This window comes from Amblyomma americanum, chromosome 4 (assembly GCF_052857255.1).
Source record: "Amblyomma americanum isolate KBUSLIRL-KWMA chromosome 4, ASM5285725v1, whole genome shotgun sequence".
Classification (NCBI taxonomy): domain Eukaryota; kingdom Metazoa; phylum Arthropoda; class Arachnida; order Ixodida; family Ixodidae; genus Amblyomma; species Amblyomma americanum.
Window position 1 is genome coordinate 195027791 of NC_135500.1, and position 22320 is coordinate 195050110.

A 22320-nucleotide genomic window follows, 5' to 3' on the forward strand; every position below is an offset into this window, starting at 1 on the left:
CCGGAGCCCTTCTTCTTCACCTTAGTAAACATGGCACGTAGTACAGGTACCACGACCGGCTTTAAGTAATAAAGCCGGTCGTGACAGGTACAATACAGTAGAGAATGCCACCGCACCTCTTTCTTCTCTAACTCATTTATCCCTTCCCTTACGGCGCGGTTCAGGTGTCCGCAGATATGTGACAGATACTGCGTCATTTCCTTTTCCCCAAAACCAATTTTCATTTTCATTTAATTTCATCAAGCTGAGTTAGCGAAACACCGCCGTTCTTGTTTGTCGACTGCAACTAATATCATCATCATCAAAACAGAGAATCCAAAAGTCGCTGAGCAGCCAGAGCAGTCGTTTCGAAGCCGGAAAAGTGGAGGGAGAAGTAGCTAAACATGAAAATGATACGAATGTGATGGTGGTGGTAGTGATGGCTGGTGATGGTGAGGGTCTTGAATGCGTTCTCGGTTCTTGGCTGTTTATTTAACAGACATGACATGCGGTATATTGCAGTGCTCGCCTGACGCTAATCATATTGGCAGGACCGACTACAAGCAATGGTACTACCGGCACCGTCGAGGAAAGAAGTGTAGGGCGATTTCGTGCCGTTCGTTCTGCCTACCATGAATGCGACAGATACGTGAGTGCATTGCGACTGTTTTTTTTTTTTTCAGAGTGAATTTGCGTGCCTGGTGTTATGTTCAGTGGGACATCTTTATTCTCTAGTTCACGAAGGCTGATTCTGCTGTAGTAAAGCATGTGAAATAATCCGGGCTAGTGCTAATAGGCGATGTTGACTGAGAGCGAAACCTCTGGGGTTCTGCTTTCCTCCGTGTTGTCAGAGAATTTTTATCTCTTAAATGAGCTAAGCGCCGTACATCTGTAGTTATTATCAGTACGGAAGTCGCATAAGTGTCTGACAATTACTCTCCTCGTCATATTGTTATTGTTAGATTTTATTTTATATTCGTGTTCGTACAGCAATGAAGTGCTTGCGTTTTCCGACATGAGATTTAAGTGTAATTCATTACACTCACAACAGGCCCACCGTGCCAGCTGATGTGCCCGAAGTGGCAGCAGCATACCCAGCAGCATGGAACACCACAGCCCCATTGGAAAAGTTGCCCTTGGACTCCAACTTTGCTTGGTTACTGTGTGCCTTGCTAGCAGCCACTGCATGGGTCATATACATCACATACTACAATGCCCGTGTCTTAGGTTTCCTGTTGACCAAAGTCCTCAACCGCTTCGTGGGAAAAGCATATCTCAAAATCGGTAACTCTCACTGTTTCACCTTTTAAGCATGAAATGCTTGAGATTGACTTTCTGCTGGCTTTGAAGCACAAATTTAATGAACATAAGTTTGATCAAGATTCGAAACTCTGCCAGAAGCTAGCCGTGCTAAAGAATGATTATAGTGGTTGATTTGAACCAAAGGCTACTAACTCCCGATTGAAATGCAGACCAGCACAATTATGTATGAAAACTGTAATAAGACTAGGGTGCTGTAAAACTCACCACAGCCAAGTTCCTTTCCATAGTGGCTGAAGACACTTAAGCTGTGCAAAGTATACCATTTCATCCTTTTGTGTAGGGTTGGTGATGAGCTATTGCAGCATTTTTTTTTGTCTACTCTGCCTTTTGTCGTCAGCATTATTGCAATTGCCATTTTGTTTTGTGCAAGCCTGCCATCCTGTCTCAGTCAGCACTGTAAACTTGTGTTTGTGGCATGTCTGTTTTCATTGATGCAAAGTACAAAATTACTTACGTAGTGATATTTTAGTGTAACAACACCAGGCGGTTGAAATCAATATGGAGCCCTCCCATATGATCTGTCTTACTACTGAAGTGTTGCTTTGGCATATGAAATTGTTGATCATTTAGTCTATCATAGTTTTTTTATCACTGCTGAATAGGTGTATGTTTAAGTGTGGGGGGATCAAGAAAGAGCCATAAGCTGAGGTCGCTGTGGTTTCTGATACGTTCCCCCTACATAATCATGGCATAGTTGCGCAGGGTTTTTCATTGAGGCAGATATGAAAAACCTTCTAAACTGGCCCGACATATTGCCTTTTTACTAAAGTGCAAAGGCTTTGCATCCTCTCCACATGGCACTTCACTATGGCTGGCAGTGATACGATATATGCAGAGTGTTCACTCCGATTGCCTTCTCATCCAATCAAAGACTGAGTGCTACCATATGTTCTAAAGGGTCATCGCGGTGGCTTAGTGGTTATGGCGCTCGGCTGCTGACACAAAAGACGCAGGTTCGATCCCGGCCGCGGCAGTCGAATTTCAATGGAGGCGAAATTGTAGAGGCCCGTGTACTATGCAATGGCAGTGCACGTCAAAGAACCCCAGGTGGTCAAAATTTCCGGAGCCCTTTACTACGGCATCTCTCATAGCCTGAGTCGCTTTGGGACGTTAAACCCCCATAAACCATAGGTTCTAAAATTCATGCTTGGTAGAAAAGAATAAGAGATTTTTTATGCTTATGCAGGCAAGTGTCACTGATCTGTTGGTCATAAATGTAAAAAACCATCCATGTTCCTGAGCAGAGCTTGAACTCTAAACCATGCTTCATGTTAATCTGACGGCACCTATATACATACATCATTGAACATGTGTGCTGCAAGTTTCTTGAGATGTCACGTGAACTGAAATGGGCCCAGTGTGGAGGCATGTGAAAGCTCAACAATGACAGCGTCGTGACCTTTGCTACTACACTGTGCTTTTATCATGCATCTGCAGCTTGTGAAACAGCCTTAAACAAAAAACCTGTGTGGGCTTCACTTACGAAGCTTTGTCTCGTTGGGAATGTGGAAGTTTGCTTTATCACATTTTTGTGGTAACACGACAAACTCCAACATGTGTGGCTCCCATGGAGGCAGTATTTATTCTTGTATCTTTCCCCATCATATCCTTCCGGGCTTAACACCATTCTGTACCTAGCACTCTCCTTTGTTTTTTCTTGCAACTACAGTGTACACTAGCACCCTGCTATGGCACTGCCTGCAACTAGGCCTGCAGTGGCAGATGTGTTCGCCACCACACATTCCTAATAGTTTATATGCTGATTGGGGATGAGGCATTTGTGACTGTACATATATCGACCACAGCTCATAAGCCACATTTCTGATACCGCAAACCACGGGCCCTATACTTTATATTTGTAAAAAAAGTAGCTGTAGCGGGGCTGCAAGGTGTTTTTTTTTTTTACTGCATCGGCCGTATAGACCTCTTTTGACAAGAATGCCATGTATGAAGCCTTTGCCCTCCAGAACCACCCTCCGGAGGAAGTACTTTCTGGTGGGTGCATTTCTGGGCACGCACAATTAAGAATGCAACTCCCACCTATGAGCCTCCACCAACCCACCTCTACCCTCCTGAAAGCTCTGCCCACCACTCACCCTCCCATCTCCACCCTCTATGAGCCTCCATCCCTCCCAGAAGCCTACGCTGCTCTGGAATGGAAAAGCAACGGCAAATTCAAATATGCTTTGTGAAGGCGCTCAATGTAAATGCAAAGTGCACAACCAATGCTCCTAAAGCAGTTTATCTCATTACAGTGTATGATTGCCTTTGTTTATTTTCATTTTGAAGCACCTATGCAGTTAGCACTTCAATTTAGCTAAGCAAAATGAATTGTGGCAAAAGACACCTTTAGTATTTGTAATATAGCAGTGACTTTACTAATCTGCCTTGTGGTCGTCGCTTTGGCTCAGTGGTTATGGCGCTTAACTGCTGGCCCTAAACACTCTGGTTCGATTCCGGCCGCGGCGGTCGATTTCGATGGAGGTGAAATTGTAGAGGCCCGTGTACTGTGCAATGTCAGTGCACGTTAAAGAACCTCAGGCGGTCGAAATTTCTGGAGCCCTTCATTGCGGCGTCCCTCATAGCCTGAGGCGCTTTGGGACGTTAAGCACCCATAAACTATAAACAATAATCAGCCTTGTGATGTTCTGCAGCTAGATTTGTTCGAGAAATGCTGGGGAAAGCCATTTTCATATGCGTTTTTGTTGTCAGTGAGTTTTATATTTCTTTCTTTACACCATGTATATAAGTGCTGTGGCCATGAATAAGTTTTCTTTTTTCAGGTTCTGTGTCTCTCTCTGTACTCTCTGGAAAGCTAATGTTTCGAGATGTTGCATATGTCACACCGGATTATACTGTACGGGCTCAAGATGGCTGGCTAATTTTCCGCTGGTGGATCCCATATGTAAAGAAGGAGTTCCCACGTAGTATGTATTATTGCCACCTCTGTTACACATCTGCTCTATGGGATTGCTTTACCACTTTTGTGCTTATCTATTCGTCCATGGTACTTACTGAATTAGTGTGAAGCTATAGCAGTAAAAGGCTTTTCAGTTTTACGGTTATATTTGCTTAGGCATTAGTTTGTCCCAAATGTATGTGCTGTCTCACACCCATGCTACATTTTTCTATTTTAAGCTGGGTATCATTTTAATTGGCTCCCTATTTTCAACTTGAAAAGGAACTTATATGTGTTGTAGATGTGACAGATTCCACTTGTCACTTCGGAGCACTGGAAAACTTGGTGCACCTTACAATGGTTTGCATATGTAGTGAAACCATAATGAGAAATGTGTACCATTTAAGCTTGTGCACTTTTATTAATGACCAACAGCACAGTACTCCTCCTTGTGACACTTTACAACAAAGTTGTTAAGGCAGTGCTTTGTGCGAAATTCTGCATCAAGTGCTAGTGGCTCACAAAAAGGGAGGGCTGGTGTACCATTATATGTGCATAGTTAAAGGTTCTCAGTTCACGTAAAGTGGTCTAAAGATTCACCCGCATGGTGTGTGCATTGGAATTAAGACAGAAAGCTGGTCTAGTTGGTGTTTAGATTGAGAAGACATCGTAGTAGCGCTAAAAAACAGGGACGACAGGCTAGAAGAAAACACAGGTGCTGGCATTAGTGCCTGTTTTGTCTTATTCTATCCTGTCGTCCCTGTTTTTTAGGGCTACTACTATGTCCTCTCAGTGTGTATTGGAAAGGCTGTGCTAAACTGGTGGCACTGTGATTGAGTGTGCTCCTCAGAATTGCTGCCAGTGGCCGCCTTTGTTGAGATGGAAGAGAAGCAGGTTGAGAAGAGTGACAGGTTATGCATGCACCTGATTCATTGCGTTCCTTTTTTAGTCCCCACAGTGGGGTCCATTTGTGTAGGCACTCACTAAATGTTGGTTTGGCAGAGCATCGATACTTCCATCTCAAAATATTCAAGCCAGGTGGTGTCTTGAAAACTACCACATCTACTAAAGAGAAGATGCTTCCTCAGCTTAACAGGCTATATCTCACAATGCTGTCCGCATGGAAAGTGCTAGTGAATGTTCTTTATAATGCTATTCCCTGTGTTATGAGGCCCTCATTCTTGTTGTTAATTCTTAAAAATAGATGTCAGAGGAACGGGCTTAATTCAGCTGTTGTTCTAAGAAAGTGTTCAGCGTATTGGGGTTCTCTCTGTTCTGTTCTATGTGCAGAATATAGCCCAGGAATACATTCAGTATGTCACTCTTTACTTTTTTCAGCATGTGCTGATGCTGAGGCCCGCGTATTTGTCCTGCTGAATGGCTTGGAGATGCATATTTACAATCGATCTCAGCTGTACTCACACTTAGAGCAGCTGTTTGGCTTGGAACCCAGCGTGCTGCCTAATGGGCCAGACCAACCAATGCCCGAGGAACCTCCGCCAAGCAATGCAGCAGAGGACCATCCATGGCGTGATCTAGTGCCTGTGCTAAAGGTACTGTGACTTGTGACTAGTTACATCCTGTTTGGTGATTGAGAACAACCTTTTGCCAACCAAAGTAGTGTTGCACTTGTCTATCCCGTCGTTTGGTGATGCTCATTGTTACTTTGGTCCTGATTCCATGGCTTCAAGGGCACTTTCTGAAGTGGCCCTCTTTTTTTATTTTATTTTTATTATGCTCTGAAGTTTTCTATTGAAATGTGCGTTGTTTCTCTAGTGTCGTTCTAAAGAGCTAGGCTGTAGCACTCTTGGTGATTACTGTATTTACGCGCATAATTTGCGCACTTTTTATTCAGAAATTAGGGCTTGAAGAAGGGGGTGTGCAAATTAAGCGGGGATTTTGCGAGCACGACTTAAACAACTCCACAAAGGTCATAACGCGCAATATCGGTATAGTGTATGTTGCTGCATATACGCCAGCACCCGGATCCACACCCCACGCTGACCGCCCCCCGAAAAAAAGTTCACTCTAAATGAAAAGGCGCGCATCCCCCCCCCAATGCAGGATGGCATGAAGGTGCATGCATGAAGCTGAATAAGACGCTAAAACAGCGTCATCGCTTGTGGCCCAGCCAATTGTTCGGTAGTTCCGGATTCCGTAAGTTTGCTTTCGTAACTTCGTCCGGGATAGCAAGCGCGAGTCAATAAATCAATTATCACACCACACAATTCTTTAACAGTACCGCGCGAGCGTTGACCAAACTGCTTGTCGGCGCCTTATCACGGCACGGAGCTGCGATGCCAGCCAGAATAGCCACGTGCGCACAAGTTTTCCGACACAACAATTTTCTATGGGCAAACTTGTGCGCACGAGGTTATTCTCGCTGGCTTCGCCACTCTGCGCCGTGTAAGGCGCTGAGAAGCAGTTTGAAACTTGCCGTATAGTTGTGATATCCCATCGCAAGACACGACCGAACAACCAAACTTAAGCAGTCAGAGCGACCAAGAAAAGCGTAGTCGGCAGTCAAGTCACATGCATCAGCCAAACAAACAGCGGTGTTGGCTCTTCTATCAGCTGCCAATCCTCCTCGGAAGCGCTGCTGGCCGTTCCGAGTGGCGATGCCGCTGGTGCCGCTGCGATTGTAACAGCAGCCCCTGACACCACCATGAGTGCCCAGTGCACAAAAGATTCAAAAAGCCTTCCGAACAAACACGCGGAATAGCCGAATGCTACTGGGTAGAGCCATAGGGCAGAGCCCGCGTGCACGATGGTGGTCTAGCACAGCGCGTTGCGTAAAATATGCGAGTAAAAAATGGTTTTTTGTAAACCCGGGTGATAAGTTAAGGGGGTGCAAATTATGCGCGTAAATACGGTATGTTTATGTTAATAAATGCAGGTGGAGGTGTCGACAGGGCGCTTGGTGTTTGGGAATCGTCTGCTGCCCACTACGATTTCAATCCGTTTTGAGGAAGCCCATGCTACTTACAAGACAAGAGCAGCTGCATCCAGGCTTGATTTGTTCCAGCATACACTAGACTGTCGGCTTGACAGCTTCAAGGCAAGTTCTTAATTGCTTCAGATGTGTAGTGCTGTTGTTGCCAGTGACTAATAATTGTTCCTCTTAACATTCGGAGGCTCAGCAGTTCTTCAAGTTTGCTTGGCAAGTGAGGCAGTACGATGTGGAAGCATAGAACCCTTTCGCATACGAGATGCACACTTGTAGGATAGCATTGGACGGCGCGCGTGTTGTACTGGTGCATCCTGTTTGTTTCTATTTTCCTTTGCATTTTTTTTTTGCTTTCACTTTTTACGGTACGCTTGTATCCAGGCTGTTAACAAGAAGGGATGGCACGTCGAAGCACGAGAGAGCCACTATTAAATGGGTGAAATGAAAATTAATGACAAAGGTGCTTTAATGGGATAAAAGTATTCAGTAACTGTAATGTTTGCCAAATGTGCACTTTAGCTGTTTGATATCATAGTCAATTCTCTCCTACCTGTGGGTACACCTTCTTTGTGTAAGGAATGTTACATATCAATGTCTGCTGCAGCATGGCTGATGCACTTCAGGACAATGGTTCATAGCTGCCGTATTTACTCGCGTAATTTGCATCCGCTCATTATTTTGCACAGAAGGAGAACTTTTGCAACTGTAACGCTCAGGGTGGTGTGTTAGTACTTACAAAGGCATAACACATAGCGAACCACCATGCTATAAGTAAGGTTTTATTACAGTCAGAAGTTACATACTGCACAGACGGATGCAATTAATTTTTGTTTGTGTGATCCAAGGGGGTAAGAAGTGCACATCGACTTGGGTAAAAGAAACCTGTAGCTTTGTTGAGTTGCAGACAGTCATCATTGGGCTTTCAAGAGGGACTTTCTTGTGTGGGTCCACTGTGTTGTTTAGGCTGCTGGACATGAGCCCATGGGTTTTCTGCATTTTGATGAAGTTGAAATAAAACAATGTCCTTCTGTTGAGGTTTTGGTGCACACTGAGTAATCCTAGGTGGTCCACATTAAGGCAGAGTCCTCCACTGCAGCATACCTCGTAGCGTCAGTGTTGCTTTGTACCAACAGATTCATTAATCAGTCATAGTTTCTTAACCGCTGCTCTTCAGATATATGTGAAAGGAGGATTAAGAAAGAGCCATAAGCAGAGATCGCTGTGGTCTTTGATACATTCCTCCTACATAATCATTGCCTAGTTACACAGGGTTTTTCATGGAGTCTAATATGAAAAACCCTTTCTACTGGCCAAACATTTTTGCCAAACCAAGCCAAAACTCTTGCCAAACTGCAAAGCTGTTGCAACCTTTAAAAAAAACTCGCAGGATGGTTACAAGTGTTGTAACACACAAATAGTCTAGTGTTAGCATAGCTAGAACATTGCAAGGTTGCTGTCGTGAAGCTGCAACAAAAGTGCAGTATTGACTGCTGGGGCAGAGCCATTGCAGAGCAGTTATTCTTGAACCATAGCCAATATCGTACCAAGCAGCTATAGGTGAGCGGGGTTGTTCAGAAACAGTTTGGGGAAGGCCTTGGTTGCAGCCTTTGTCTTGATTCATGCCTTGGTGCCCACTCTGCCGCCAGGCTTTTAGCTCGGTGGCTGATACTGCAAGGTCTTCGCATCTTAGTCGCTTTGCTTCTGTGGCCCGAACCGATGAGGCCCGAACACGAGGCAGGATTGTTTTGGTAGGCTGGGTGTTTTCTCTCCAGGTCGTGATGGAAGAAAGAGATGTTCCGATAGTGCGGCCGCACTGTGACGAGAGTGCGGCCACTTATTGTGACCGACAGAGAGCACTGCTGCTAGGGACAGCACGTGTTGAGGGGCTATCTTCTCCATTGATTCTGTTGCTGTTCCTATGGAGCAGTGGCACAAGCGTTGAAAATTTGCATCCTCGGTCATCATTCAAAGACTCCAACCTTGATATATGCCCGTTTCCATTATTTAGAAGCCTAATTCTGAGCAGATAGAAGCTTTTATACCGCTTGCTGTTTTAACATCTCCATTTCCAGCCACAGAGAGATTCCATAATGCGATACAGCGCGAATAAAGACGGGGACGAAGCGAGACAAGACACCACAGCGCTGTCTTGTCTCGCTTCGTCCCCGTCTTTATTCGCGCTGTATCGCATTATGGAAAAATACCAACTAGCCCGATCTGCCACTCTTGCAAGTTACAGAGAGATTCATTGTCTGCTCGAGCAGATGACATGTGGCACTTGCCACCTCAGAGTGGGCACATCCAGTGATTTGTTGCTTCGGCTTGCCAATTAAAGTGCCGTTTCTTGACGTCATGCTGCCATTAGCAATCCACGATTTGGTGACCGGCAGCTTGGCGGTTATATTATATATATTATATGATGCGTGGGACCATCTCATACGTTCTCTTCGACTGGGACTGCAGAGACATTCTTAGATCTACTGTCTTGGATTTGTTATGAATTTGGAAACTGCAAGAAATGCATAATTGTGTGCCAATAATGGCAAATAGTTATTTGTACTCGACAGCAGTAGTGGCTACGTGTCCTGCGAGGAGTAGATATAGCTGATAGTGCTCACGAAGACTGAACTCGCCTGGAGACTTGGCCTTCCTCATATTGACCACATTCTTTCGTCCACTGCGATGAGTGTGAAAAGCATTTTGCCAGTGGTTACACCTGCAGAAGCAGTTTTCTGAAAAAGTATGCTGCGGAGCCTAATGCCTACAACCTCACCGTCAACAAAATGCTTGATAAGCATATCGTTGCATTTCCATGCGCTGAGCAGCAAGTGTATATAACAGTATATTTTGTAAATTACTGTGTGCAACACAGTAATTTACACACACTGTGTACAACACAGTAATATAAAGGGATGTCCCTGTGACAAAGAAAAGTTGTTTCAAGCAGGTGAACGTGATATACGCCCTGAAATGAAGAGCTTGCGCCAGCTAAACGAGCGACAAAAAAGGCCCCCAGTACTGATGCCGCCCTTTGTGGCCACATCGTGTGTAAAAGTCACACTTACTGACCACGCTTCAAGCTGCTGCCAGGTCCCCTCTATTTCTTCCACCGTGCTCCAAATCTTGAGCTCGTCAGATCACTTAGGGGTCTGGAAGTCTTGCTTCTTCAATGATATTTCAGAAAATCATCAGAGGTGCTGTAGCAAGGTGGTACATGGGCGGCATGTTGGACATTGTTCGTCTTCAGAATGCTTCTGTTTCCTTCTTTTGTAAAATTGCATGTGTCGTCCTTCTTTTGTGCTCATTGACACGCTGATTGGTCCGCATGGAATGGCGCCATGCGTATAACATTATTCCATGCAGACCAATCGGTGTGCTGAGCCTTGCCTGCCTTGATACGGACGCCACTAACGCTGCATTTTATTTTTGAGGAATGAGCAAAGCATAACTAATGCTGTAAAACTCTAAAGTGGTATTTCATTGCAACTTTCTGCAGCATATAATGATAGTTTGTGCTCTGGCATCCTAGCCAATCAATGTGCGTTGCCTTAGCTTGCTTCAAAACTTCCCGCCACTGACTCGTGGTGTTGGTTCCACACCCGCAAAGGCACAGTGGCCACATAGTGCAGCATGTTCTGTGTCCACTTATGAGCAAGCTCATGCTTTGAAGCACCGCCCGAACCACTGTATAAAAGTAAGTGCCTTAAACTGTGCTTTGAGCAAGCTGCCATAGACTGGCACTGCATCTCAACATTGTCGTGCCAATGATGCCTCCAGCAAACTGCTGCATGCTTTGCTCTTGCCTCATAGCCTGCAGAATTGGCACGTTTTGTAAAACTTCTTGAACCAGAACCAACCGTGTCTTTCAGGTAACTGTAACTGCTGTTAACGGATTGCAGTAACTGTATAATGCTGTTAATGGATTGCACACACCACTTGTTGTTGACTGCAGGTCATGCTAGCCCCGAGTCCAAAGTACATAGGCGTGCCGGATGAGCCCCCACGCTTTATGGGTGAAGGCTTTGTGGTGCTCCAGTCCAACAGGGTTCACCTCTTTTACTACCAAGATGAAGCAGGTGCGTTACTTATAACTTGCTGTGTGAAAGCTAGTAGGGGCATGTTTATATGACACTCTATGCCCTGAGCCTTTGTATGCCATGGGAAAAGTGTGATGCAATAGTATCTATCTTACTGAGCATAATGTGCAGTTAGAAATACTGGAACTCTTTCGGCCTTTGCTTTATTAGCATGGGGTGGTGCAGGCCAACCATGGTAGGACAGTCTCGGGGAACAAACAGGTTGCTTACTCAAGTGGTTTTCGCATTCCACAAATGATTTCAATTGCTCTCGTAAGCAGTGGGCAAGCTAGGAAATGTTGAGAAGTTTCATGCCGAGGCTGTTCTAAGAATACTGAAAAAATTGGCGCAGTAGCACAAGGACTGAGCTGAGAAAAACAAGTTTTTTCAGTATGCATATCAACCAACTAGCCCAACTTTCTGCTCTCCTGTTCTAAGAAACCAGGTTATTGAACTCAACGATGCAAAAAATGCTATGTCACTCACATCTACCACCCAAAATTGTGTAGCATTTGTTTTAACCAAGCCTTATTTAAATAATTGTCTTTGTTATGAAGCCTAGGAGACAAATTTTACATGTGGTGTTTGCAGTGATGCCATATATTTTTGCTGAAACTGCATTACCAAAGGCCTATAAATATGCCCCCCCCCCCTCCTTTTTTTGCAACAGGGCTGGTCCCAGCGGAGCAGGAAGTGGTGCAGCTGGCCAATGGTGATCTCGTGGAACGGCGCAGTGCCCCTACGTGGGGCTTGGATGCCAAGTGTGGCCGCGGCACCAGCTTCAGCTATGGCCCTTGGGCTGATAGGCAGCGGGACAAACTCATGCAGTTCTTTTTTCCTCAAGACTACCAACCTTTGAAGCCAACACCTCAGCCACAGGTCGGGGAGAGGCGCAGGGCTCAGTCATTTGATCTGCGCCTAAGCACAACAGCTGATGCTACTCTGGACCTTCTTTTCTCCAAAGAAAAAGTATGTGGTGCTTGCAATCTTATTATGCATTTTTTCAGTCCCCAGTGTTGCCTGGGGACCACTGGCTCTCCAATGGGTACATGCTTTCCCCTATCCTAGTGCATTTCTTCTCTAGGGTTAAATGCTTGGAGAAATGGATCCTTGACACTATCTCATTTAGACCTAAAGTATGTTTTCCATGACACTTTTTGACCAGTATTCCCTGTGCCATTAAAGGTCAATCATTGCTATCACGCTATTATGCATTCTGACATTTAAATAGTATTTGCACCTAATGAATCACTGTGGGGTATAAGCAACCCTGGCCACTGCACAAAGAAGAAGCTGTGCACTAAACAACCCCAGATGGCCAAATTTAGTCCAGAGCCTTCTACTATAGCATGTCTGATCACCTAGGCCTGGCTTTAGCATTTTAAAGATAATTGAATTAGGTTCTGCAGTAGAACCTCATTGACACATTCTCGGTTCATACGGTTCCCCTGTTCATAGGCTTCATAGTGCAATAGCTATTGTGGTGATGGATGAAAAATGTGGAGATGTGACCCTTATCTTTGAAATTGCTGAGCTTCATTCAGTGAAAGTGTAACCTGCTATTTTTTTTTTTATGGCATAGCTCTGCTCTGCCAAGGTGCTCATGAATTTGAGGCAGTAAACCGGGTGCATGCAAATGCTGTGAAAGCTGGATGCGATTGTTTTCATGGATATTTGCAAAAGGGGGATTAAGAAAGAACCACATGCAGAGGTCGCTGTGGTCTCTGATACGTTCCCCCAACACAACAGTGCGGCGTAATCAGATTGGGTTTTTCATCAAGGCATTGGAAAACATCCTCATATGGCCGAACATTTTGTCACATCACAAATGTGTTGTTAAAGTTGTTAACTTGCTGATGCAGTTATCCCCCATTTAGTAAAGTGACTTTATTTGAATTGCCACTAGTAATATGTCACGTCTCAGCTGAGGTGTGAGTGTTTGCAACTAAATTATTTGAAACATTGCAGCTGCCATGCCTAGTATGCCTAGTTGAAATCAAGGGAGGAATTGGGGGAAATGAAATGAAAAAGAATGGGGGTGGATAAGGCTGAAGGGAGTTGGGGTTGAAGGTGAGCATCACAGGCATAGGAGGGCAGCTTACACTGAGAAAAAAAAAATGAGGGGGGTGTCAGGTGAGACAGTTGCTCATTTTATTGCTGTCCCCATGCCTCCTTTCATGCACGTACTGAACCTGCGCCTGACATCTCTTGGTACGCTGTACTGCAACAATCAAGAATGGGAATTGCACAGGACGTAATGAGGTTTTCAAGGATATGGAAGAACCACTACTGGTTGATTACATCAGGCGGAAATGCTTGGCAGAGATGCTTGCCAGATGTCCACATGTTATTCTGCGTATCAATAAATATGTTGCTAAGATGCACGTATACAACAGCTGTATCTTACTGGTACTCACCTACGGGGCAGAAGTGTGGAGGCTAACGAGAAGGGCTAACGAGCTATGGGAAGAAAAATGATAGGTGTAACGTTAAGAGACTGGAAGTGGGCAGAGTGGGTGAAAGAACAAATGTGGGTTAATGACATTTTAGTCAAAATCAAGAGGAAGAAATGGGCTTGGGAAAGGCATGTAATGCAAAGGCAAGATAACCGTTGGTCCTGGCAATGCAGTGGATTCCAAGAGAAGGCAGGCGTAGAGGGGGCGGCAAAAAGTTAGGTGGGCGGAATGATGATGATGATGACAGCGACGTTGATGACGACGACGAAGAGGAATGGACGTGGCGTGGAGGCCTATTTTGAAGGAGGTGAAATACACAAATGCCTATGTGCTGTGCGATGTCAGCGCACGTTAAAGAACCTGAGGTTGTCTAAATGAAACCGGAGCCCTCCACTATGGCGTTCAATTCAGTAATTTAATTGAGTAGTTAACACAGTTGCTTTAAAGTCCTGTAAGTATTTACACTGTATTGAGATGTGCTTTCTTTACTGCTGTGGCTTCATAAGGCTGCTTCATTTTATTTTATTCATTTTATTATTTTTATTGTTCTCAAAAGGTTCTTGTGCATTCGTTTTCATTGTAATGAACGTTTACTGTACCTGGCTTTAAAATCCACAGGAGATTATCCATTTTTGAAACACTTTGTGATATTTTTTTCTTCAACTTCTTAGGGGTATGTGACTACCATCAGCTAGGTGAACAAAAATAGATTTAGCAAGTGATGCTGCTGAATATTATAATATTCTGGCAATGAAAATATGTAATTTATGCCTTGAATTCATAGCATTTCGTGGTTTCTGGCGATTGTATTGCAGTAAAGTGTATTGCTGTGTAAATAATAACTAACAAAGCACAGATAATTTCTAAATTTTTTACAACAACACAGCTGTGCACAGATACTCAGGTAATACACTTGATCTTTGTCGCAAAATTTGAAATCATCTCGTCACATGCAGTACACCTGTTGAAATTTTAGGTTGTTTCGCTGGAAAGATTAGCTTCTGTGGCATCTGAGACGTTTACTTCCTTTGAGAAATATGTTGCAAAATGTGTTTTGGCTTAGAACCATGAGGGTTTGATATTCATTTTTGAGCGGACGATAACTGTTGACACAAGTCTAGTCTCAATTGTAAATGACATGTAAGGCATTACAAAGCTTGCTTGATTCAGAAGAACCACTTAAACATTGTTCAGCATGTTCTGTAGTGAAATTTTGCTACTGTAATAGTGTTTCCCTACTATATGACTATATATTTGCGTAGTACACAACTTATGCGCTGCTAAATAACGCGTGTTTTTTTCGTTTTAAAAGCTTGTCTTTCATTACTGTTTACACAGTTTTTGTTGTATCTTTTCATGTGAAGAAATTTGATGCTGAAAAGCACCTTTGCGTGCTCGTTTCATTTACTCTTTGGTTTAATTTGCCTCACCACATCGCATATTTAAAACTTAATTTTTTTCTCAGACATTTCTGACAGCTAGAAAATGCATTGGTGAGGCATGTAGAATGGAATTAGAGCTGAATTAGAGAGAATTGGAGGTGAAAGAAAAATTCGGCCTGCAATAATTCATTGCTCACCAGGTTCTTATGTAAAACGAAACATTTTGGATGCTTTTTGCAGGTGCATTTCTGACATTGATGCAAAGAGAGATTTAGAGCCAGATCCTACATTATTGCAGGAGACCAATGCGGTGCACATGACAGTCAAGCAGGGCTCATATTTGGAACTTACTCTGCCCTGGCAAGTGACGGATGAAGGCTACACGACCCGAGTGACTGGTCAACTGTTTCACTTGGAAGCCTCAACGAGTCTTCCTTTCAGAAACTTGCTGGAGAGTGAGATCCTCGGAGTAAGTGTCGGTATATCTTGGAATGTGTTAGCACAGTTGATGTTGAGCAAATATGTCTGCTATAAAAGCCTCTGCACAATGTTGTGCACAATTGCACCTTATTATTTTTATATTTTTTAATGTATTAAAGTTTTGTTATGTTATTTTATATATTAAATACAGCAGGCCCTTACAATGGCACCTAGGAGGAGGAGGAAAAAGATTACAATAGGGCACAACACGAATTCATTGTAGTTAAACTCAAAATATAAAATAAATATAAGGTAAAGGAAGAAATGATGAAGTAAAGGAAATAAATCATTGAAATATATAAAATTTCGAATACGAATCGAACATGTTTGATATTCGGTTCGTAATCGTATTTGAGAAATTGATACTCGAGAATTTCCACGTATTCGAAAATTCCTGGCATATACCATCTTTTGCTTCCAAATAACTATTCTTCCTGTTTAACATTCTCTCAAATATTGTCTTTCTTTTTGTATGTGTTTTGTGCCCTGCCTGTAAAAATCCTGCTGGGGATTGACAGTATTTGTAAATAATAAATAATAGTGAATTACAATGTAGTCATAGTGTGACATGTTCACCAGTAATATAGTGTATCTCTAGCAGAGAAGTAAGCTTGCCTGGGATAATGGTTCTTGTGCAGTTCGATGTCCAGGGCAAGTACCCACTAATCTGGAATGGCCACCAAGACTGGCAGTGCAGTTTGGCTGGCTGCCGTAGCTCGCTAACACTGCTGCACACTCACAAGGGCTTCTTTCAAGGTGAGGCCTTTGAAACCCTGACTGGCATGTGGCCTTCCTGTTTAGAAACAACATTCTCACCTTTAGTGCAGTCGGGATGGAAGCCTGATAGCAGTATGCACACTAACTGTGATACCTTTGTGGTCATGACCATTGACTTTGGCATTTGACATACTGTGTGCTATGTCACTTCTGATTCAACTGAACTGTGTAAGTGTGTATTTTGTTGCCAAATGGACATAGACATATCCAGAAAGAGCCGTATAATCGAGTAAGAGCAAAAATTGGGTTTCTTTAGAATGTTTACCTCTAGGAAGGTGCAGTTTTGTGGAAACAACTTGGCTTATATTTTAAAAGGCTGATTAAAAGCTGCTGGTGGGATCACAGTGCTTAAACTTTTGTCCGTTGTCAAACAACGTTGTTTTACTTGACTCTCAAGAGCAGTTGCGTTGCTTCATTGTGCTACTGCACTCTCCATTGCAGCCCTGATAGAAGACTGGGCTAGCAAAGCTCGCCCCGACCTTCTTCGCTTTGTTCCTTACACCTGGCATCTCAACCTTGTGCTGACCGAGTTTGAGCTCATCACTCTGGCCAACGAGTACAACTGGGTTGACTGTGCCCATCAGGAGAATGGTATGTCTAGCTAGCATTTTAAGAGGTGGATCTTATTGTTCCGCTGCTGTCATGCTTCACATTGGTGTGAAAATAGAGGCCCCTTTGAAGCTTCTTTCACCGAGTTTAACTTTAGCAAAGAAATGTTAAAATGCATGACTGCCTAGATTTTTTTTTTCATGATCTTCAGCAGTAAAGCTTTGTTAGAGTAATTTTTTTCTTCTGATACTATTTGGACAGTTAGGATTTTTTTTTTTTTCACGTGTGGAATGTCACTTTGATTTGAGATCTTTGGTGTGTTCAAATCTGAGCCCTCTTTTTCTGTAGTGTTCTTGTGCACTGTCCTTTTCTCATGTTTGGTGATGTATTTCCAACAGCTCGAGTGGCCTTCTGTGGCGAAGTGTTTGATTTGTCATTTGACCTGCCTTTTGTGGACTTCCTGCCACCTCAGCTCAGCCTCAAATTTTGGATTCAGGCAAGCTTTATTTCCTACAGTGTGCTCTTAAAGAAGGGTTCTGTGCTGTACATTCTTGTGAGTGGTCATGTGTGATGGATTGCAAATTTTACTTAATAATAATAATAATAATAATGTTTTTATTCGTATAACATACCGTTTGTATCCAGCTCTCATAAGCGTGCGGTCGCTTGTGTGAGATGCTGGGCAGTCTAGCGGCGTTGTAGAATCAAAAGGCCATTGTGTACTTAAGTATTTCAGATTAAATTTTTCAAGTCAAGTCAAGTTTATTTCAGCTTTTGTCGTACAAAAACTGTGGGTGACGAAAAAAAAGCGGTTCGCAATGACCGCTTGACAAGCTTTGAGATATTAAATGTATTATCAAGTAAAATGAACCAATTTCAATATAAATAATTTATGAAATTATTAATCATTTAAATAGTTAACCATTCAGCCTAATTTACAAATTAATTTATTACAGAGTGGTATTGCTTGCGAGAACATTATTTGGTTGTGAAGTAAGCAAATTTTGCAAGTGCACAATTGTGGATTAAGACTAAATGTGGGGAAGAAGATCTATGCATGCAAATTCAGCATGCATAGACAGCTCTGAATGGTTTGATGATTGGCAGAGCAACAGCTGACAATCAGAAAAAGCGGTTAATGGCTGGGTCAAGCTTAAAGCCGTTCATCCTTGTGTCACGGGTGAACCCTGACCTTGCATTATTCAGTAAAATTTGGTCCTTGCATTATACATAAGCATATTATCAGTAGGCATGTTCTGAAGTCATAGCTTTTACTACATGAGCATGTGGCTGCAGAAAAGAATTTGTATGGGTGACATTGTAGTCGCAATTCTACTGTGAAAGCTGTATGCTGAGTTCATCTGTGCAGCATCCTGACATGATAACATAAATTCCTAAAGCATGTGATTTATTTAGCATTTTTATATGCCTTATAATTTATTCCAAATATAGAGAAATTTTCAAAGGAATGCTAAAGTGAATATAATTTAGTATTGCAGTATGCTGCGGGGTAGACTGCATGAGTCACTATTTCATATTTCAGCCAACTTCCACACTTCTTATGCGTTAATAAAGTGTAGAAGTAGAGAAGATAGGTAATTGGAAATTCTGGCCACTCGGGCCACTGCATGAATTACTAGTACCACTATAATGTTAACATCTCGCATGCCATTTAGTGGCACCCTTGATATCATTGTGGCCATTTTTCACAGTATTTTCAAAAAAGTTGCTGTTACACTTATTTCACACACCTCTCAATTCGAGGAGTCTATTTGATATAAGAAATGAGTTGTGTTACTTTTCTCGGGTAGCTTTGGATTTTTTTTCTCAGTGCGAAGAGGTTCAGTGATAATATGAATGTTGTCACCAACTGTTCTTAGAGCACAGGGAATACAGTGGACTATTAAAAAAAAGAAAGGGAGCATTATAGCACTATAGCAAAATGCACTGAATGTGGCCTAAAGGCGCAAAAGCTTAAGGGCGCGTTCACACTTGTCCAAAAATCCGGCGAGCGACCGCTTCGCTCGCCGGGAAAACTAGGACCTGTTCTTATCTGTTGACGCCCGGGCGAGGCGGAACCGCCGTGCCGCTGCTGTTTCCACACACTTCCCGGCCACCACGTCACCGCTCGCGGCGTATGCAGATATGGTTAGAAAAGAGCATAAATCGATGCTGTCTGTGTACCATAACCGTATGCACGCTTGTGTACGTAAACGCAGGCACATTCTCATTTTTAGTTCAGCGTATGCAAACAGACTCGCAATGAAACGCCCAGCTAGTGGCGCCATCTGCTTGTCAGGACGGGAACTAGTACTGTCAACAAAACCGGCGCTCCTCTTAGTGCTGGGAATACAGCGCGTAGACGAGGGACAAAGAAAGAAGAAGACGACAGGACTGGCGCTGTATTCCCAGCAGTATGTACCAACTCGCTCAACTCTCCGTTTTATTGACGCTCCTCTTAGGCCTAGTAGCGGCAGAATCGTCGCTCAAAATAAAAAATAAAGCAAATTTATCGCTTATACTTTTGCTTATAGGTGAGGTGAGGCGAAGCGATGTACCGGTGTCCGATTTATGGTCAGTGAACGCGTTGAACAAGGCCGCAACAACGACGAATTCATTCCAAGGCGAGGGGTCCTGCGTTGAAGGGCGCCGCCATGTTTTTCGCCGCGGCGCCGAACGCGAAAAATTTGGGTCCAGCCCAATCGCCCTCGCCGCGCCGCTTTCCGCCTTGCTCGGCGTCAAAAGCGGCCGAATCCGCTTCGCTCGCCGGATTTTTGGACAAGTGTGAACGGGCCCTAAGTACTTGGAGCGATGCGCAATTCAAGAAACTGCCTGCGATGTCTCCTTAAGTTCCCAAGCCTAGAAAATATGCACAGCTGACGACTTTCTTCCAGGCTGAGAGTGTGTCCATGTTGGCCTCCCTGCCTGAAGGCGACCCCCACCGCGAACTGCTGCTGCTGTTAGATCGAAGTGCCCTGGTCACTGACCGCATGGGAGCTCCCAGGACACAACCCCCTCCAGACAAAAAATGGCACTTTGTAGCCCAACCAAGGTAGCCACAACACTTTGTACATTTGTTGGCTGTCGTTTTGAACGCATACAGGCAAAAATTGGGGAACTGAAAATCCATACACGTCTCTCTTGTTCCTGATGGGATTTTTGTTTTTGTGAGCCATTGAACAGTCATTGTAATGGTTAAATCAAAAAGTTGCTCTGCTTTGTTTGAAAGGAAGATGCATATGCCTTATATTGTTGGTGTTTTCTATATGTGTGTATGTTGTTTTGTTATTGTATTTTTGCAGAATGCCTGCAAACGCTGTGACATATATTGAGGAACAGCACCAGGACATTTGTAGTAGGGAGGTGGAAAAAGCATGGAGAAGGCGGGGTTAATTTTTGGTCAGCATGATGCCTTTCTGGCATTTCTCCTTGTAAAGATCAATGATAGATTTGCACATTTGCTTACCAGCCACAATTAAGCAATGCAGCTGAGAAGTTTAAGGAAATTATAGGCGAATAAAATCACCTCGTGAGGGACTGAAAAAAACGCTAGAGAGACTTTTGGAATGGCACCCGGCACCTCTCGCCTCCCTTTGGTGCTTGTCGCTGCATGCGCATGTTTGTAAATTCAGCCGTTCAAAAATTTGGGCAAACTTACCATCATTTTGCAGAATGCAAGATAGGTTTACTATTGTAGGCACTGTTGGGATATCGGTCAACAACTACATATATCTTGACACTAGAAAATGCTTTTTTTTGCAGTAAGGGCTGGGTGGAAGTTGTCTCAGTGCCAATTGTGGCACTAAGTCTCCAGTACACATACCATCCTGTCCCTCCGTTGGACTTCGCGCATCCACTGGACTTTGATGTGACCACACCTGAGAAGGAGGAATTGTTGCTATCACCTATCCGTCCCCCCAAGAAGCGAGCAGTACTTGTGGCCCCAGATGACTTCGACCCTGGTTCCATGACACCCGATGTGCTCTCACTGGAGCTGGAGATCGGTCCTTCTGTGAGTTAGATGCTCATTCATCGTATGGTATCTATCTAGTGGACCGGTATTTAAACTTTGCAGATTGAATGGTCATGAATTGCAACATGTACAGTGAAAGCTTGATAATTCTGACTTCAGCGGACTGAAAGAAAGGTTCCGGTCCCCTTGACCAGCGTACAGAAAGAATGGATGTACTGAGCAGACGAATATGAGGGAAACATGCAGGGAGACAGACTATAATGTAAAGTTTAGCGATTCATAGCGTGGCACGCAAGCGTATGCTGCCCAAGGAAGTTTGTAGTGAAAGTTTACACAGTCATATATTGTCATTTCTGCTGCTGCATTTTGTCAGTGTCTACGTTTTTCATAGCATTGCTGCTTTTTTTTTAGCCCATACTGCATTATGTAATACCATTGTCATTCTCTGTCTTGTGCGAAGAAGTTGATAAATTTCAAATTGAGCTGCTGAAAGTCTTCCCATGTGGTGTGTGCAGGTCCTGTCCTTGGATGGTGTGGTACTGCACCTGTTGATGCAGCTCAAAGAGAACTACTTGGGTGCATGGCAGGACTATGTTGACATGGAGGCTGATGCACCTCCACCTGAGAAGGCCCCAGAGGGAGATTTTGACCCTCGCTGCTTCAGACCTCTGGATGTGCGGGCGACACTGATCATGCATGACATGCAGGGCCACCTCATGAAGGCAAGCAAAATTTTGTCTGCAGTGATATCGAATGTTTAATGTGAATTAGCGAATTTTTTAGTAGAGTGTAGTTCTTATGCTTCTTGTCATTTGTTTCTCTCTTGCAAGCTTTGTGCTCTATGTGGAGCTGTGCTGGAGCAGTCCATCTTTTCTTCATTAAACTAGGGCCATTATACCTGTAGTAAATTGCTACATTCCAAGAGCTTGTCTTTTGGTGCGAAACAGGCATATGTACTGTTGCTGTCTCTTGTCCAGCAGTAGCTTATTGTGTTAGTTTCTTGTAGTATGTGTACTATTGGCCAATAGCTCAAACTGGCAAATCGCCTGCATTTGAAATTTACAAAGGAGGCTTGAGATTTTGTGTGTGTTTTCTCCTATTTTTGCTGCATTTTTTGCAAGACACCAAAGGCACATTTGGTAAGAAAGCAATGAGATCAGGTGCAGATTTAGAAAGGAGATCAAAGGGAAGGTATGGGGGGGGGGGCAGTGTTCTTCCTTCCTGCCCCTGCTGAGAAAATTTCTGTGAGAAACTGCATTGTTGCACATTCTTTTTGATGAAAACAGTTCATTAAATGCATTGGGCCAGTAAAACTGCCCCTCCGAGAGTTGCCCGTTAATCTGCTTGTGAATTTGATTTCATGAAGCATGATGTAGATCATGTTTTATGGGGAACTGTGTAGCTGCATGTTAAATGGCAGCCTTTGTGGCAGCTTTGCTACCCTTCGGAGTAAGTTTTTTCTAGTATTTGTTGATATTC

At 43.6% G+C, this 22320-nt stretch overlaps 1 protein-coding gene across 2 annotated transcripts in view; it reads left to right on the forward strand.

Annotated features, from left to right (window-relative positions):
- Positions 1–344: 344 nt before the first annotated feature.
- Positions 345–22320, forward strand: part of tweek (transmembrane protein KIAA1109 homolog tweek) — a 90205-nt gene continuing 68229 nt past the window's right edge. Inside the window, exons 1-15 of one of the 2 annotated variants that reach the window (XM_077662788.1) lie at positions 345–421; positions 531–628; positions 1031–1263; positions 4086–4229; positions 5540–5754; positions 7098–7259; positions 11101–11224; positions 11895–12193; positions 15361–15531; positions 16181–16298; positions 16761–16910; positions 17267–17364; positions 19763–19920; positions 20631–20880; positions 21357–21563. In XM_077662788.1, coding sequence (XP_077518914.1) covers positions 612–628; positions 1031–1263; positions 4086–4229; positions 5540–5754; positions 7098–7259; positions 11101–11224; positions 11895–12193; positions 15361–15531; positions 16181–16298; positions 16761–16910; positions 17267–17364; positions 19763–19920; positions 20631–20880; positions 21357–21563 — 2346 coding nt within the window. In that variant the 5' untranslated portion in view covers positions 345–421; positions 531–611. Of the gene's footprint in view, positions 422–480; positions 629–1030; positions 1264–4085; positions 4230–5539; positions 5755–7097; positions 7260–11100; positions 11225–11894; positions 12194–15360; positions 15532–16180; positions 16299–16760; positions 16911–17266; positions 17365–19762; positions 19921–20630; positions 20881–21356; positions 21564–22320 lie in introns of those variants that run through there. The other variant, XM_077662787.1, reaches the window with a different exon arrangement.